The sequence below is a fragment of the Rhea pennata genome, chromosome Z (genome assembly GCF_028389875.1).
Source record: "Rhea pennata isolate bPtePen1 chromosome Z, bPtePen1.pri, whole genome shotgun sequence".
Taxonomy (NCBI): Eukaryota; Metazoa; Chordata; class Aves; order Rheiformes; family Rheidae; genus Rhea; species Rhea pennata.
Genome location: NC_084702.1, coordinates 3836683 through 3853763, shown reverse-complemented (window position 1 = coordinate 3853763; position 17081 = coordinate 3836683). Strand labels below are relative to the sequence as shown.

General features: G+C 38.2%; 1 protein-coding gene across 7 annotated transcripts in view; it reads left to right on the top strand.

Moving 5' to 3' along the window:
* C9orf72 (C9orf72-SMCR8 complex subunit) overlaps window positions 1-5728 on the top strand; it is a 73925-nt gene extending 68197 nt beyond the window's left edge. For 6 of the 7 annotated variants that reach the window (XM_062599382.1, XM_062599381.1, XM_062599386.1 and 3 more), the window contains 5 exons: window positions 1049-1165; window positions 1796-2031; window positions 2667-2724; window positions 3301-3410; window positions 3503-3757. In XM_062599382.1, the coding sequence (XP_062455366.1) occupies window positions 1049-1165; window positions 1796-2031; window positions 2667-2724; window positions 3301-3410; window positions 3503-3689 (708 nt within the window). In that variant the 3' untranslated portion in view covers window positions 3690-3757. Of the gene's footprint in view, window positions 1-1048; window positions 1166-1795; window positions 2032-2666; window positions 2725-3300; window positions 3411-3502; window positions 3758-5211 lie in introns of those variants that run through there. The other variant, XM_062599383.1, reaches the window with a different exon arrangement.
* The last annotated feature ends 11353 nt before the right edge of the window (window positions 5729-17081 follow it).

Genomic DNA, 17081 nt, shown 5'->3' with positions numbered 1-17081 from the left:
AATTCTTAGTTCAAATCTGGAATTAATAAGTATTTTTTTAGTCATGTAAGATGCATAGGAGGTGTTAAAAGTATAAATAGTTAGGAGTGTTTAAAAAGATGTATTGGTAAGCAAAGTTCCGAATATTTTGGAAAAAAAAATGTCTAGAAGAATGAGAGTCTCTAGATATATCCAGGGCAAAATTTCACAAATCCTACATGAGTCCTTATTATTACTATGCTCTTTGTGTCATGATACAGGTTGTTTTAAACAAACTGCTTTCTTCATGGCATAGTTCAGCTTTCTTGGTAACAAAATACCCATCTGTTGCATCCTGGTGAAGTGGGAAGAGCGTAAGTCAGAAATTAGGACTCCATTGTGTTAGATTGCGTAAAAGATATAGACCAACGATGGATCATTGCCAGGACAGATAAGGAACTGCGAGTTAAGACTGTAATACTCCACTGTTGTACAATGGAGTTTATGTTAGTATTTGAAGAAAATTATTCGTAGCTGTTGCTGTATAAGAGTATGCAAACAATAATGAAATACTGTTTTAGCTTTTAGTGGAGAGCTCGAGGAAAAATTGTTGAGGAAACATAATAAGCATAGATGTTTATTTGAAAGAAAAAAAAAAAAGCTGTACCTTACTGGTGACAATAATCAGTGTTTCAACTTACAGTAAATAAAATAACAGGCCTAAATGGTCCAGGAAAGTAATCATTATAATTCATTTTTAAGTAATAGGAAGAGCTAAGAGAATGCCGAAGTGATTTGTTCTATGTAGTTGGCTAAAAGGTGAGCTTTGGCAGAAGGTGTGGAGTTTTACTTATTTAACAGGAAAGTGGAATAATACAGCTTATGCCTTTATAATTTAAGTGTGTCATTGTTCTCTCATGTTATTCTATTTCTGAGTCTTCTAATAAGTGTGATGAACTTTTTCATCTAGCATTTGAAATACTTAGTACATTCTAGTCAAATTATTTTTCAGGGTCAAATATTGTTTATCAGGATCAACTTAGTCTTTTAAGTTTTCCTGTCTTTACAAAACTCTTTTTTTATAATGCAGATTGTGAGAACATTGTGTCTGTTTCTTACGCCTTCAGAACGGAAATGTTCCAGACTCTGTAGAAATGAGTCTTCTTTCAAGTATGAGTCAGGACTTTTTGTTCAAGGATTACTCAAAGTAAGTTTATTAGGCAAATTTTATTCTCCAATATTTCCAATTATTTCCAATTATTTGTAGCTGTTCCTGTATTAGAGTGTGTAAACAATAATGAAATACCCTTTTTGCTTTCCAATAATTTAAGAACATTCTTTACTATGTGTTTATGTGTGTGCATATCTGATTTGCACACACATGCACACACTGCTTTGTAAAGAAATATGTTGTCTTTCCTTCATTCCTCTCCAGTGCTATAGATACGCCCATAACTATGTGCACGTTAAAATTCCAAACTATTCTTCTCTATGAGGCATTTACTTCATGCAGTACTTTCTCCTGGTTGTTCCTACAATCTGGGGTACAATAATATTCTTTTGCCTAATTAGGGCTAGGATGGATCCCAAAAGGCACTGAGTTTTTGTGTTATAGCAAAACCAAAAAAGAACAGTCCATCAATCTTATAATAAGGGAATCATTCATTATTGTAGGGCATTTTACTGGGCTTATTGCTACCAGTTTTCTCAAATGAAGTATGTCTAAACAAATGGCACTTAAACTGCAGGAATAATGTTTTAACATTGTTTGATTACATTATAGCTTTGCTTTCTACAAAAGAATAACTAGGAGACTGATTTCTTTTCACTATAACAGGATGCAACCGGAAGCTTTGTGTTGCCCTTCCGTCAAGTAATGTATGCTCCATATCCTACTACACATATAGATGTAGATGTCAATACAGTGAAACAGATGCCACCTTGTCATGAACACATCTATAACCAACGACGATATATGAGATCTGAGTTGACAGCATTTTGGAGAGCTAATTCAGATGAAGAGATGTCTCAGGATCCTATTATCCACACAGATGAGAGTTTCACACCTGATTTGTATGTACTTTAACTCTTAAACTTACTTGATTTCGTTTAGCTCAGTTGGTTAGAGCGTGGTGCTCATAATGCCAAGGTTGTGGGTTCAATCCCCATACGGGCCAATCATTTGAGGGGTGGACTAGATGATCTCCAGAGGTGCTTTCCAACCTTGCCAAATCTATGATACTCTATGATTTGGGTTGAGAGAATAGTAGTGTAAAGCTTTCTAATAAAGTACAGGATGGGCGCTTTTTCTTTTAAGAAGCCAGTTCAACTGTGGTTGTTGCTGTTCCTCTTTTGGAATTTACTGGTTCTGGCTCTAGTCTTGCTGAATTAAATGTTACTGAAATTCATTTTCAGTAACAATTCTGACAGTATTTTGTTCATTTTATTGCCTGGTATTAAATGGGAATATATAACAGCTAAGTGTATTTGACAGGACCCAACGGCTTTCCTGGTTTTGGTTCAATTCATGTGAAAGTTTGGCATAAAAATTCTGTATTACCTTTAGAAATCGCAGGGCAATAATTCACAAAACTTGGGTTCACTTAATTTTCTGCTAGACCATAAGCAATAATGCTCTCCTTGTACAGAAGTGTTTAGTGTCTCTTGATGGCATTACCTCACATGTTTGTTTGCTTTCATTGCTGTAGAAATGTCTTTCAGGATATCCTGCATCGAGATACATTGGTAAAAGCCTTCCTGGATCAGGTAATGGTTGTTTTTTCAGAAAGAAGAAGAGTTAAAAATCAATACTTTGGGCTCTAGTAATAAATAATTTAACACAAATAGATGTTTCCTTGTCAGGTAGCTCCTTTACACATTGGTTTTGTGATTCTTTTTTACATAGCTAGGGAGAAGACATCTAACAGTGATGATCATCTCACAATGATTTTAGATGATCATTTAAAATTTTCATGTTGGTAACACAGAAAATCTTTGAAAATACTTAATTTGAATATTAAGATAATACTATGAAGTCCTACTTATTATGTAGGAAAACCAAAGCACATTTTCTATTACTATACAACAATGTCTGGAATTACAATATTGGAAAAGATACCAGAGATTCTTTTCAAATAATTTTAAAAGGAAAATATAAATTAATCCTAATAAATTATGAAACAGCTTAATTTACTACATCTGTGCAGCTAGAGAGCTAAGAATGTATTCTATCTATGAATCCACTGTTAATATATTTGCTTTGGTATAAAAGGATTTGTTACATTCCTAAAATGATTTGTGAATTTCTATGTTCAACTAATTTTCTGGTGTAATTTTTAACAGATCTTTCACCTGAAACCAGGCTTGTCTCTGAGGAGTACTTTCCTTGCACAATTTCTGCTAGTGCTTCACAGAAAAGCCTTAACTTTAATAAAATACATAGAGGATGACACGTAAGTCAATAGATAACAAAAAACAGACTCTTGGAAACTTTGTTCTCTTTTACATTATCCAGGCTTCAAAAATCTTTTTCTCTTTCTTGCAGGCAAAAAGGAAAAAAACCTTTTAAGTCTCTTCGTAGCTTAAAGATAGACCTTGACCTAACAGCAGAGGGCGATCTTAATATAATAATGGCTTTTGCTGAGAAGATTAAACCAGGTCTACATTCCTTCATTTTTGGGAGGCCATTCTACACTAGTGTACAAGAACGTGATATGTTGATGACATTTTAAAGTTCTCCACTGTTGATGTGTAATATTGTAGTCTTGCATGCCAGTAAAAAAAATCAGTGTGAATGCCACATTTCTGATAATCACTGATTTGATTTATAATGGAGCAATAGTAATAAAGTAACACTACAGTATATCAGAAGCAGGAAGAAATGTTGTCAGAGGGAATATCAGCTTAACTAGAAAGCATGATTTTAATGAATTCCTTTCTTCTGTATACTTTTTTAACAGTAAAAGTAAAGACTACCAGAAGTTCTTCTGTGGTATGGGCTCAGCAGAAAATTTTCAAACATGTTTTGGTTTAAGGGTGCTGCTTTTATTTTCCTTCCCTATTGAATTCCTTCAAGTCTATGCTACTTTTCCCCTGTTCTGCTCTCAGTGTTTGTAGTGTTTCCACAGAAAGCAATTATCTGTCCTCTCTAGGGGTTAGAGGATGCAGTCTTTCCAAAAGTCTCAAGTTTTTGAAAGTATTCTTATATATAGGTAGCACAAATCTGAAATACGCCTTTCTTAATCTGCCTTTTTAACGCTAGTGGCTCCTTCACTTAGAATATTTAAAGGGTGTTTTGGTTTGATTTGGTTTGGTTTGAAGTACCACATCCTTTTGGGCAAACTGTGGACTGTTAGCAACCTAAATTGCAGCACTCTGCACATGGTAACTGGGTTCTTTAAACTGTTATGTTCATTTAAGTGCCAGCCAGGATATTCTGCCACAGATTGTTGGGCATTCCTGCAGTTAAATGTTCAATAATCCAGCAGAATTGAGCTCTTTCGAAACACAAAAGAGAAAATCTATGTTACTCAGCTGCTGTTGTCAGTCTTTGGCTGTTAACTGCTATTTTCTTTATATTCTGTTTGTTTATGGGCCAGATTAAAATATTAGCCCTCCTCAGGGAGCACCAAGGGGATAGCCAAACAAAAAGATAAAACTTTCCCCACCACCACCCCTTTAATAATAGTCATCCTTAATTGACGAATCAGTACAACTATGAATTTATGAGATTAGCATTTTACCAAGTGGATTTTAGTGAAATTCTCTCATCTCCAACTTTGCTTGAAAATAAAAGGAAGTGCAGAAAGTCTTGTTTGTATGCCTTAAACTTTTTCAGTAACATGAGGAGTAGTGTAGTGTGTTAGGTTACCTACACCCAATTCTTTTTTGACACTTTGTCACAGTATGTGCTATATTGAAACTGGTGATACATCTGTATTGCCTGATGGTATATTTCTTTTATTTTTGGACAAAGGCAGGAATATATTTGAGTTCTATTTTAGTGTAATGTCGTAACTAGTTACTAATTGTTAAAGAACTGCTCTTGGGATTTGAAAAGCTGCTATTGCTTTATTGCTGAAATTGTTTATAGCAGTCCTTGGAGGACAGTTTTCTGATTTCAAGATAGCTTTTAGTGCCTCTTCAATGAAATGAGACATAAAATTAACAATTCAGACTCATAAATTTTTCTTTTTCTTTGTTTTTTTTTTTTTTTTTTTTTTTTTTTTTTTTTTTTTTTTGCAATACACTTAGGCTGCAGCTCTTGCAAAATGAACACATAATAAACTTCGACGGGAGAACTTTTCAGAATTACACTGACACAAGTCACTTGTGCTGAGATCCTGCTTATTTTGCTACCTTTTTTCTTCCTTTCTGCACTTTAGTCAATTTACCTATTTAAAAAGGGCCTATTTTTTTAAGTTTTTACTCTCATGTCTGAGATTGTGCAGAAAAATGTAAATTTACTTCTGAAATTTACATAGAAGTGATGTTGAAGTCTACATAGCTTTAAGTGTGGTGCTGGAATTAATCACTTTAGCTTGATAAGCAATGGAAACTTAACACTGACACTATCATCAGTAAAGCTCTAATTATTTATGGAAGATGCTGTCACTTTTTGTGTAAATGCTAGAATCTTCAATTGCTACTTTTGTTACTCTGCTATCAGTGCAGAATGTATTGTAAATTATTAACTTCATTTGCATGTTCTATAGTAAGTTTTGCTTAGGAAAGTATTCTATTAAAATTCTTACAGAATTTTTGCCTTGAATTCCTGTTGAAATTTTTCAAAGAATTGATGTTCAGTATCTGAATTGTGTAAGCTTTTGAAACAACAAAGCCTTTTTTTCTCATTAAAATTTTAAAAAAGTTTGTTCTGAGATGGTAATACATGACTATCCCTCAATTACAATCTAACATGTAACAACACTGATGTTGTTTGTTGTATGTGCTGTTTAAAAATGGCAAATTTTGAAAAATCAGGCCTCTTGTATGCTTTAAAGAGAAATTAGGCCCTACTTTTAAAAAGTCTTAATCCCATATGTAGCAATATAGAAATGCTTCCAGCAAGGGCAAGTACAGTGTTCTGCCCCTAGGGAGGAGCAACTCCATGCACCAAGGCAGGCTAGGGCTGACCTGCTGAAGAGCAGCTCTGCAGAGAAGGACCTGGGAGAGATGGTGGACAAGTTGACTATGAGCCAGCAATGTGCCCTTGTGTCCAGGAAGGTCAGTGGTATCTTGGGATGCATTAGGAAGAGTGTTGCCAGCAGGTCAAGGGAGGTGATCCTGCCCCTCTACTCAGTCCTGGGGAGGCCTCATCTCGAGTACTATGTCCAGTTCTGGGCTCCCCAGTACAGGAGAGACATGGAGCTACTGGAGAGAGTCCAGCACAGGGCTACAAGGATGATGAGAGGGCTGGAGCATCTTGGCTATGAGGAAAGGCAGCGAGAGCAGAATCTGTGTGGCCTAGAGAAGAGTGGACTGAGAAGGGATCTTAGCAATGCCTACAGATACCTGAAGGGATGGTGTCAAGGGGACAGGGCAAGACTCTTCAGCAGTGCCCAGCGACAGGACAAGAGGAAAAGGGCACAAACTGAACCACAGGAAGTTCTGCCTGAACATGAGGGGAATTTCTTCACTGTGAGAGTGACAGAGCACTGGAACAGGTTGTCCAGAGTGGTTGTGGACTCTCCTTTTCTGGAGATACTCAAAGCCTGTCTGGATGCAATGCTGTCTACCATGCTGTAGGTGACCCTGCTTGAGCAGGGGGTTGGACTAGATGATCTGCAGAGGTCCCTTCCAACCTCAACCATTCTATGATTCTGTGATCCAGCAGTCAGCAAATACTTTTCTTCAGGATTCCAGTTCTTTATAGTTTAAAGAATAGAACAAATTTATTACTTTCATTTGGATTTGAGAGTATTGGTTTAAAGCATTTTTAGTATCACATTTTTCCTGATCTTTTTTCCTGGTCGTTGTACACCTATAAAGGTAGCAGAGGAAAACTTGATAATGTCTATCTAGAATATCTTTTTTGTTAAGACATGAGTGATTGTCCCAATCCTGAATATACCCGATGTAGCAATGTCAATTTTCTTCCTAAGCTAAAGAAGTATTCTGATAATGTTTTTATCCCTGAGCCACCAGTATGCTGTGCCAACATAGCTTGCCAGCAATTCTACACTCCATTCTCTACAAGAAAAGGTATTTTAATTTCTAAGATTTGCAAAAGCAAAGGTAACATCTCTAGTATTTGAGGAGATAGACATGTCACTACCTCTGATGCCTGATCAGAGCCTGTTCATGACCATGTACTTTGTCCTCTGTTCAACAATAAAGATGCAAAAAAATGTGCAGTGGTATGTAATTTTTGCACACGAGCAGAACACTGTTAGGTGGATTATTACCTTTGCTTTGTCCTATAGTTATGCTACAACTGTGTTGTGCCCCCAAAATCATAAAAAGTTAATTAAAGTTCAGAAATGGGTGAAAAGAAGACACAATCCTGACAAGGACCAGTGAGAAAGTCTGACTTCAGCTGGAACTAAAATAACAGCAACTATGCAATGCCCTTTCAATTGTTCATTAACATACAGGACTGCCTCTCTGAGCAAAAGATCTGTAGGAAGAAAAAAAATTCTTCAGTTTCCTTTGAAAGGAAAAATAGGTTGGAATGGCAATTGATAATTGTTCCCATTTTTTTTAGCTATGTTTTTTTAACAATCTCGCACCTGAAGGTTATTAAATTGATTAGCCAAAATTAAAGTTACACTACACTGAAAGATTTAAGTAATTGGTATCTCAATGGACAAACGGTGTACAGTAACTGGGAGGAAAGATGGAATTACTGGAAAACAGCAGCTTATTGGAAAATGGTACTAAGTTATGAGACCTGGAAGATGTTGATACTCCAGGAGGCAAGTTTGTAAAGAGCAGTCAGTCTTTAGTAATTAGAAAATAATAATATTAGACAGCACGTAATTAGGGTGAAAATGAAAAAAAAATGTTGAAAGAAACTCTCTTGTAACAATTGAGGAAGTCACTGGATCACTGACTGATTCTTACCAAGGGACTTTATCTTCCTTGACATCTCTTGGAAGATACCATGGCAGGATGCAAGTAGTCAAGGTGGTTTCTGGTAGGGGTACTAGATGGGCCCACTGGGTGACGCACAGCTGGATGTGCTGTTCACTAAGAAGGAGGAGCTGGCTGGGAAGATAATAATCACTGGCAGCCTTGGCTGCAAGGACTGAGAAATAGAGAAGCTCAAGATTCTTCAAGGACTGAGGAAGGCAAAGAGCAGAGCACAAACCTGGGACTTCAACCAGACTGGCTTATTCAGGGAGCAGATATGTGGGATGCTACAGCAGACAGCTCTGCAGGGCAAAGGAGCTCAGGGGAACTGATAGGGCTTTAAGGTAAGCATCCCGCAAGTAGAAGAGCAGGTAATCCCAATGCTCAAGCAGATAAGCAGACATCTCAGGAGACCAGCCTCACTAAGCAGGGAACTCATCACGGAGCTTTAGTGCCAAAAGGCAGCAGGGGGTTGAAGCAGGAACGGGATGCAAGAGAGGAATTCAGGAACATTCCTCAGTCATGCAGATGTGGTGTCAGGAAAGCCAAATCTCAAACAAGGCTAAGACTAGTGAAAGAAGTCAAAGGCAACAGGAGGAGTTTCAATCACTGCATTGGTAGTAGAAGTATGAACAGAGAAAATATATAGGACTACTGCTGAATAGGATGGGTGATTCAGTGGCAGTTGCTAAGAGCAAAGCTGAAATGCTCTGTGCCTGTGTCAGTCTTCACTAACAAGGTCTTGTTCTCAGTGCTAAGGGACAGGGCTCAAGAAAGAGGTGAACAAACTGCAATGGATAAGTGTCAAGTCAGGTATTACTTGCCTGAACTCAAACCATATATGTCCATGGGACCCAATGGACTGTGCCTGAGGGTGCTGAGAAAGCTGATCAGTGTCATTCTCTATTACCTTTGAAATACCAGGGAGACTGGGGGAGGTCCATGACAACTGAAACAAAGCAAATATCTCACATATCTCCAAAAAGCCCTAAAAAGACAATCTGAGGAATTACAGGTCAGTCTTACTTTGGTGCCTGGGAAAATCATGGAGGGAATGCTCTTGGAGCACATCTGTGGGCACATGGATAAGAAAGTAGTGGGGAATAGTCACAATGGCTTGACCAAGGGTGAATTATGCCTTAGTCAGCTGGATGCCTTGTGTGATCTTTATGTCTAGATTTATAGAAGAGAATTATCTGCAGAACAGTGGATGCCATTTATCTTGACTTCAAGAAGCTTTTGAGACTGTCTCCCACAATGTTCTTCCCAGGATGTACAAGTTATATAGTCTTGATGGCTAGACAGCCAGATAAATAAACCTGGATTTTAAACCTGGTCAGGCTCAGAAGGTAGCCTCTGAGGCATCTGCTTAGAGGCTGGTGTCAACCAAAGTCCCACAGGACCTATCAGGGGACCTATGTTGCTTTACATCTCTATTAGCAACTTGGAGAAGGTGATGAAGTGTCCTCTTGCAAATTTACAGGTGACACCAAATGGGAGTGAGAGAGATAAATTGATAGGCATGAGGGCAGAGCTGCCATCTAGAAAACCTGGGAAGAAAGGAGGAAAGGGCTGGCAGTAATACTGGTTGGGACCAGGAGCAGCTCAGTGGAGAAGCCCCAAGCCCTGACAGCAGTGAGCTGAGCAGGAGCTAGCCATGCACTGGGCGGCTCTGAGAGCAGTAGCATTCTGGTGGTTGCAAGTAGGGGCATGACACAGAGTGAGGCCCCCTCAGCTGGACACTGCCTCCAGTTTGGGCCCTCAGTGCAGGAAATATGTTCACAAATTGTAGTGGGTTCAGGGGAGGGCACTGAGACATGGGGTTGGAGCCTTTGTCCTACAAGAACAGGCTGCAGTGCTGGGTTGGGCCAGCCTGAAGCACAGATGGCTTCAGGGCACCTAGCAGCCGCCCCTAAGGACCTTGGTTGGAGAGGAGGATTCCTCACAGCAGTGCCTAGCAAGAATGCAAGAGACAGCAGGCATAAGCTGAAACTAGAGAGGTTCAGGGTGGAGATAAGGAAAAGCTTTTTCTCCACAAGGGCAAGCCAAACAGGAGAACTGAGATCTAGCAATGTTCTGTCAACTCTGCTCTTTGAGGCTTTCAATCTCCAGTGGGATAAATCCCAGTGCAGGCTGGTGCGACCCTCTGGCTGAGCCTCCTTTGGACAGAGTTTGAATTAAAGACCTCCCAGGGGCCCTGCAGGCCTGAGTTACCTGTAGAGTAATGGTTCTACAGATCAGCTATAGTCACTGTTGCTTAGAGTCACAGAATAATTTAGGTGGGATGGGATATCTGGAGGCAAACAGATTCAGATCCCTGCTCAAACCAGAGCCAACTTCAATCTAAGTTGCTCATGGCATCATTCAGTTAATTTTTAGTATCTTCAAGGGTATGAATAAAAGAAGGGGCTGTAGAATGTCTATGGCAAGAGCAGAGATGTGTAGAAACTTATAGGTGGCCTTGGATTCATCAGTGAAAATGTAGTGCTCTAATATATGAATTACAGAAATAAAAGGTGAGTAACATAAGTATGGTGTTTACAGATGTCAATATACATGTTAACATTAATGGAAGCATATTCTTTAATTAAAACATGGAGGTCTAAGCAAGGATTTTTAAGAAATGAATATAAATATAGAAGTGAGAAGCAAGGGTAACTAGATAAAATTTAATTGCATTTTTGACCACATTTGTCAAATGAAAAGTTTGATACTCTGAAACTGTAACATCTGAAGGCAAATGTCTGAAACTTCATTCCTAATTTGTATCTGATAATTAACCAAAATTTTGGAGAATATGCAGCAGCCAAAAACTCATATGTGAAATTTTATATTCAATGCCTGTTTCTCTTCCATTTATAAAATTGTCTCATTATAAAAAGACAAAGTGTCTTTTCCATCTCAAATTATATAAGGCTAACAGTTGCCAGATTTTTGTTTTTCGAGAGAAGCAGGAACATAAGAAATCACTGATCAGGGAACACTGACATTTAGTACTGCAGACTGAATGTACAATAAGTAATTCAATATTTCTGCCAAAGTATTCTGTAGCGAGGCTGACTGATGAAACTGCAGTTCCAACCGACCACAGGAGAGACTGTCCACATTGAAATATTTTTCTGTTTCAGGCTGCCTATTCACAGGTTATTAATCCTACATCACCCTGTGATCTGCTGTTCTCTGCAGCAGTAGCACTTGGAAATAATTTCTGAATTGGGGAGGAAAGGGTTTCTGGCCTATGGAGGCAGGGGAGGGGTGGTAGCCAAGGGTGAACATGCAGACAACCTGCATAATTAGGTCCTAGTAAAAGGGCCTTGACCATAAATAATGTCTCATGACCTTTATGCCTGCTTTTTGGCAAATAATTGGGCTTTGAAGGGCTGAAAAAAATTTAAGGTTCATTCTGTTTTTGGCATTGTCACTGCCAAGGTTTGACATTTCCCCTTTAAACTGGAGACTTGAAATATAACTGAAGCAAACAGGTTAAGATGTTTGTTGAGAAATGAATACACTATAAGCAAAATAGGTAGAGGAGCAAAATTAGCACTGAACTAGGCAATCAGATATACCAATATGCTATTATATAATAATATGGAGTATTAGACTTGACTGTTAATTATAGGCATTAAGACCAAATGATCACATAAATAATCATTATTGTATTGTGTAAGTATAGAGGTGCAAATCTACTTCCTCCCACACCAAATGTTATGAACACAGTCCTAATGGTAGGTTGTCCAGGGTGGATCCCTCTGGCACCCAAGCAGTTTGGGGCATGCAGGTCTGCATCGCTGCTGCCAGTAGGCATTTGTATTCCTGTTATTGGAGGATCCACATTCTTTTTTCCTGTATCTGATTTTATACTCTACCTTTTCTTAATCTGAGCTCACTTTTTTTGCCTTCCTTGCATCCTCCTTCCCCCTCCAAGCTCCTTTCAGCAACCCACTCCTTTTTCCCTCTTGTTCCTAGTTCTGCTTCATCCACACCTGATGTTGATATTTATGATATTGTTACCTGTCTTGGCCATATGTGAGCCAAATGGGAAGAGTTCCTCAGCATGAATAGCTTTCTGCTCAAAAGCTCCCCCATCATTGTTCAGTTCAGACTAGTTGGACTGAGTTTACCTTATTCAATTTCTGTTTTACTTCAGCTTGAATTCTTCTACCTAGCTGATACTAAGCATAAGCAGGTTCTTACCGTATGTACGGATAGTTTATATTACCAGAGCAACAAAGTAATTTGTTTTTTCACATTTCTGTTGTGGGCTGCCATGGATCCCTGCAGGGCCTTGGTTGTTATGGGGTCACACGCTCTGGTGGGATGTCTTGTACACCGGCACACTGAGAGGTATATGAGCTCCCAAATGTGTTGAATGCTGACTGAATGAAGCTGTGAGACACCTTTTGGTGACAGGACTTACAGGATGAGGAAAGAAAATTTCAAGTTTATGAAAAGAATACAATAAAGCACTTCAGTCACTTTCTGATGATGTAATGAAGGAAAAGAAATGACCTTTAAATAATTTTGTAACTAATAAGAGCTCCATTAGTTTTCAGAAAGTCTCTTTATAAACTGATCATCTCCACTTTTGGAAATTAAAAGAAATATGTTTTTATCTTCTCATATTTCATTAGATACCTTTGTCCATATGTGAACAAACCTACCACAGATTGGAAAAGAAATATTTGTTTGTCTGACTGATCTTATAGATGTGATAAAGTCATGATCTTTTGCATTAGTTTCAGAGAAATTACAGCTTATTAAGAAAAAGATAGCCAAATCTATAAGACTACCTTTACACATTATGCTATATATATTTATTTACTTATCTGATTGTTGGGTTTTGTAAATTTAGAAGGTGTAAATGTAAAAAAATGTGCTGTATTAAATGTTCCAGCATTTTATGTGGTTTTGTTATGCTTTATTTGAGAGCAATTTTATTTGAGAAAGCAAACTGGATACTGGGAGTACATTTCATTTTGCTCAAAACTCTAATTTTTTAGTCTAATTGTGTTTGTTAATTTCTGATCATTAGTAATTAAGCATATTACAAAATAAATTCATTAGGATGGGCACCAAAAGGTATGGACTAGATTCTAAATGACCTTTATATAAAAGATAATATTCAGAAGTTTACAGTAATTTTGAGAGTAGGCTGGAACTGCCAAGAGCTACCAAAGTTGAACCCACATTAGCATAATACTGCACAGGCTGGAACCTGTGAGGAATCTGAACATGCTAGTTGCAGGATATAATTTATCCTCCACTTCTGAAAAGCTGCAGGTGTGGTCCTGTCTGTGCAAGGTGGCAGGTGCTCCCCTCAGCCTCAGCTGTTCATTAAACTCCTGACTCTGTTTTTTGGGTCTGTACAAGACTGTGAAAAGTGCTTAAAAAAAGATGATGGAGTCTAGCACAGAGGGGGAGAAAATAACTGATTTTCCAGGAGGCTGAAGAAAGAATTTAAGAAGCAACAGTTTTGGTCTCCAAACCCCAACCTAAAATTGGTTTACCTGATACAGTGGATTGGGACTGGAACCCAGATCGCCTACCTCCAGCCCCTGCTATTTGGATTCTGCCATTTAGCTCTTCAGCTGTGTGAGAGGCTGACAAGATTTCATACGGAAAGGGGAAATCACCCTACAGACTCGCAACAATACAAATGGGGAAGAATTGAATGTTTTTCACTTGAAACTCCTTGCCTGAAATACAGACAGACTGACCATGTTTTTAAATCCAGTCAGAACTATTTCTTTTGTGGAACACATGCCAGAGTTATTCCACTGTACAATGAAAGATCAATCCTTCTAACTGTTGAAAGGAGGTTTTTAGATAGACTGACATGCCAGAGGTTACAGCACTTTTTGTGGGCTTCTTTACATGGTTCACCAAGACCTGTCTCTCTGTAGGCAGCTGCTGAACCTTGCTGCAGTTGGTGGAGTCTGTGATCAAACCAATAGAAGAACGGCTGGTGGGATTTCAGATGTTCTCTGTGCATTCTATTCATAGAATATTTTGAGGAAGCAGCTGGAAAGAACAGCACAATGACAAAGCAAAAACAAATATTGTGGTTATGGCTGTGCTGAAAGGGCAGGGTTCACTCTAGTGCAAATGAAGGATTTGGGTGGAGGGAGGACTTTGAGTGGTTAGCCATAAATTCCTCCCAGGGAGGAAGATAAAAAGTCATAATTACGGAGTTCAGGGGAAGGGAGCCTAAGCCTTCTGGAAAAGGGGGGATTGAGAATGGTAGGATGTTGGAGAAGGCAGAGCAGGGGTAGGTGGAGAGAGACTGTCAGCAATGTGCTGAGAAGTGTGATGAGCGCGAGATCCAAAGGGAAGCTAAGAAAGTGAAAACTATATATGACAAATACAGCACCAAGATGAAAACCAGAATGCATTCATAGGACACAGAAGAGCTCCAGTGGATATATGAATAGTCAAACACATGCCCCCTTTTTTTTTTTTTTTTTTTGTGTGTGTGTGTGTGTGTGATGTTAGCACTTAATGAAAGGTTGTAGGAGTGGACTTAGGAGCAAAACAATTGGTGGTGAAGACCTAACATCCATACTGCATGTGTTTTAAAGAGTTTTACTTCAAGCAAGCTTTATTCTGGTTCCATACAGTGACTGCTCGCTAGCCCTAGGAGTCCATCTTCCAGTTCAGTTTGACTGGAAGCTTCATGAGATGAAGCAAAATACAGTGAGCAGCAGCGACCAGGACAATGATTATAGGAGAGCACTCTTGATCTAAACTGACACACTGCTGCAGATGTGTTTCAGATTTAATATTTGTTTTACAGATAATATTTGTGTTTGTGAACTACCTTCTGATTCCTTTTCCCTCCTCCTCCTGCCCAGCTAATTACAAAACTTAAGCAACTTTTTCATATCTAGCAGAAAATTAATGCAGTGTGCAACAAAAAGACAGGAAGAAACATGCCTCAATAACTATTTCTGTACATGCTCTATTAGGAAAGATTTATAAGATTATTCTAATGTATCCAAATGTTTATAAAGACATATGGTTTGGTCAGAGCCTATTGAAGCAGATAGAAAAACACCTTTTGATATCAGTAAGCACAGGCTGAAATCCTAGAAAAAAATAATGAAATGTATTTCACAGGGGATTACCTACAACAACCAAATATTTTTCATAATTTGTTTGAAACAGTTTACAGAAAAGAACTTATTATTCTGTTTGTTACTGTAGATTTCTGACAGTTTCCGGTATAGCCTTATTTAACTCTGCTTTCACTTCCATGTCGTTTTACAAGGCTCTTCTCTAAGGATTTTGTGTGCTGCAGTGTCTCCAGTTTTCAGAAATTCGGTTTCTCATAAGAAAACTATTACAGTACAAATGAAGCAAGATGTCTTGCAGTCATCCCACACTTGCCTGTGGGCAGGAACCATGGAATGCTGAGTATTCTGCATTTTAAATCTCTCCTATGGAGAAAAATAAAGCTATTATTGAAAATAGCTTTTTTTTCCAGTAAAGGCCACACACATCTGGTTTCTATACTGAGATCATTTTTGTAATGTTGAACAACACACAAAATAGATATTTGCTGATATAGAGACATAGACTTCACCATCATTATATTTCTAGTGTTTCTTGTCTGAAATCTATTTGGCTTTAGGGTAGGGTGGGGCATAGGTGAAAGGAAGAAAGAGAAACAGGGAAAAATCTCTGTATTTTCAAGATTTCTGAGTCAGGAGTGAGCTAAATGCCATCTACTGCAAGCAGGAGGCACTTCGCTTGCATCACAACAGCTTTTCTGGTTTGGCGTACTTCAGTATATCTGAAAAAAACAGCTGCCTTTTTGTCCCAAGTATAGAAATGGATGGGCCAAGCCATGATGCAAACATGTCATTAACTAGTGATCAACAGAAGATTTGAGATTTGGACCCTCAACACCAACAATGCAAACTTTTAATGTTTCCACAATGCTGATCCTGTTTCAGTTAGCGGGGAGCAAAAGACCAAGCTGAGTTTTTCCTGAGCCTTCTCCCCAGGACTGCAGTATTTCCTTTTGATAAGCACAGAGCCTTGCTGACTGCATAGCAAAAAACTCACACAGTTCTGTTTAAATCTTTCTACTGAAAGGTCACTTTAAAGTCTATTTTAGTTTATCAAAATTAAATTAATTTCAAATATCCAGCTTCTCTGTTCTCTTTTGTGGTGGGAAGGGAAGGGAAAGGAAGGGAAAGGAAGAGAATGTGAAAAACATGAAAAGAAATACAACAGAATTTAGATTTTTAGAGTATTTTAGTTTTAGCAATATAAAACCAAACAGAAATAGATAAACAAATCTTTGCAAAAGCCATTTGAATTGAGTTTAATGTATTTGTCCTATATTTTCTATACAGGAAGTGCTGAATCATAAAAGTTGGAAGTATCTTCTTTTTTTTTCTCTTTGACCTCAAATTTTGCAAAGACATTTCTGACTGTCTTTATTATTTGGTTTTAGACAAGGAGTGTTATGGCTTGTCGAAATGGCAAGCTGACTTGCCAAAGAGCCAAAATGGCCAGCAGAAATTTCCCTTTTCTTTAATTTCAAGTATTCTAAATACTTACATGTGCCTGCTTGCAGTTTACTGTACTTTTGGATCCCATTAAGATACAATGATCACAGAACTAGTTGGACCACAGCAGTTATACTGGGAGCATTTCCCACTTCATGTAATTCATGAAAGTTGAATAACGCATATAAAAGCAGAAACACCCCAGAAAAACAAATATCTGGAAAAATATACCAAGAAAACTTTGTCTCTTATGTGAAAAAAAAAATGATTTGCAATATTTTCAGACATGGTTCAGTCCTTCCTTTGCTTTCTGCTTCTCCATAGAAGGTGGAGTTGGGATTTCACAGACTGGTTTCTGGTTTGTCTCAGGTCATCTCAGAACTCCACGGACTCCGGAAGTTTTGGAAATCACTCTAGAGTGCTTCAGATACCGTGTGTTATCTCTTTCCTTTTGAGGTACCAGTTAGAAATGTTATGGATGGATGGATGTTCGGGCTCAAAAATGCATATGGATTTATAGGTAAGGACAGT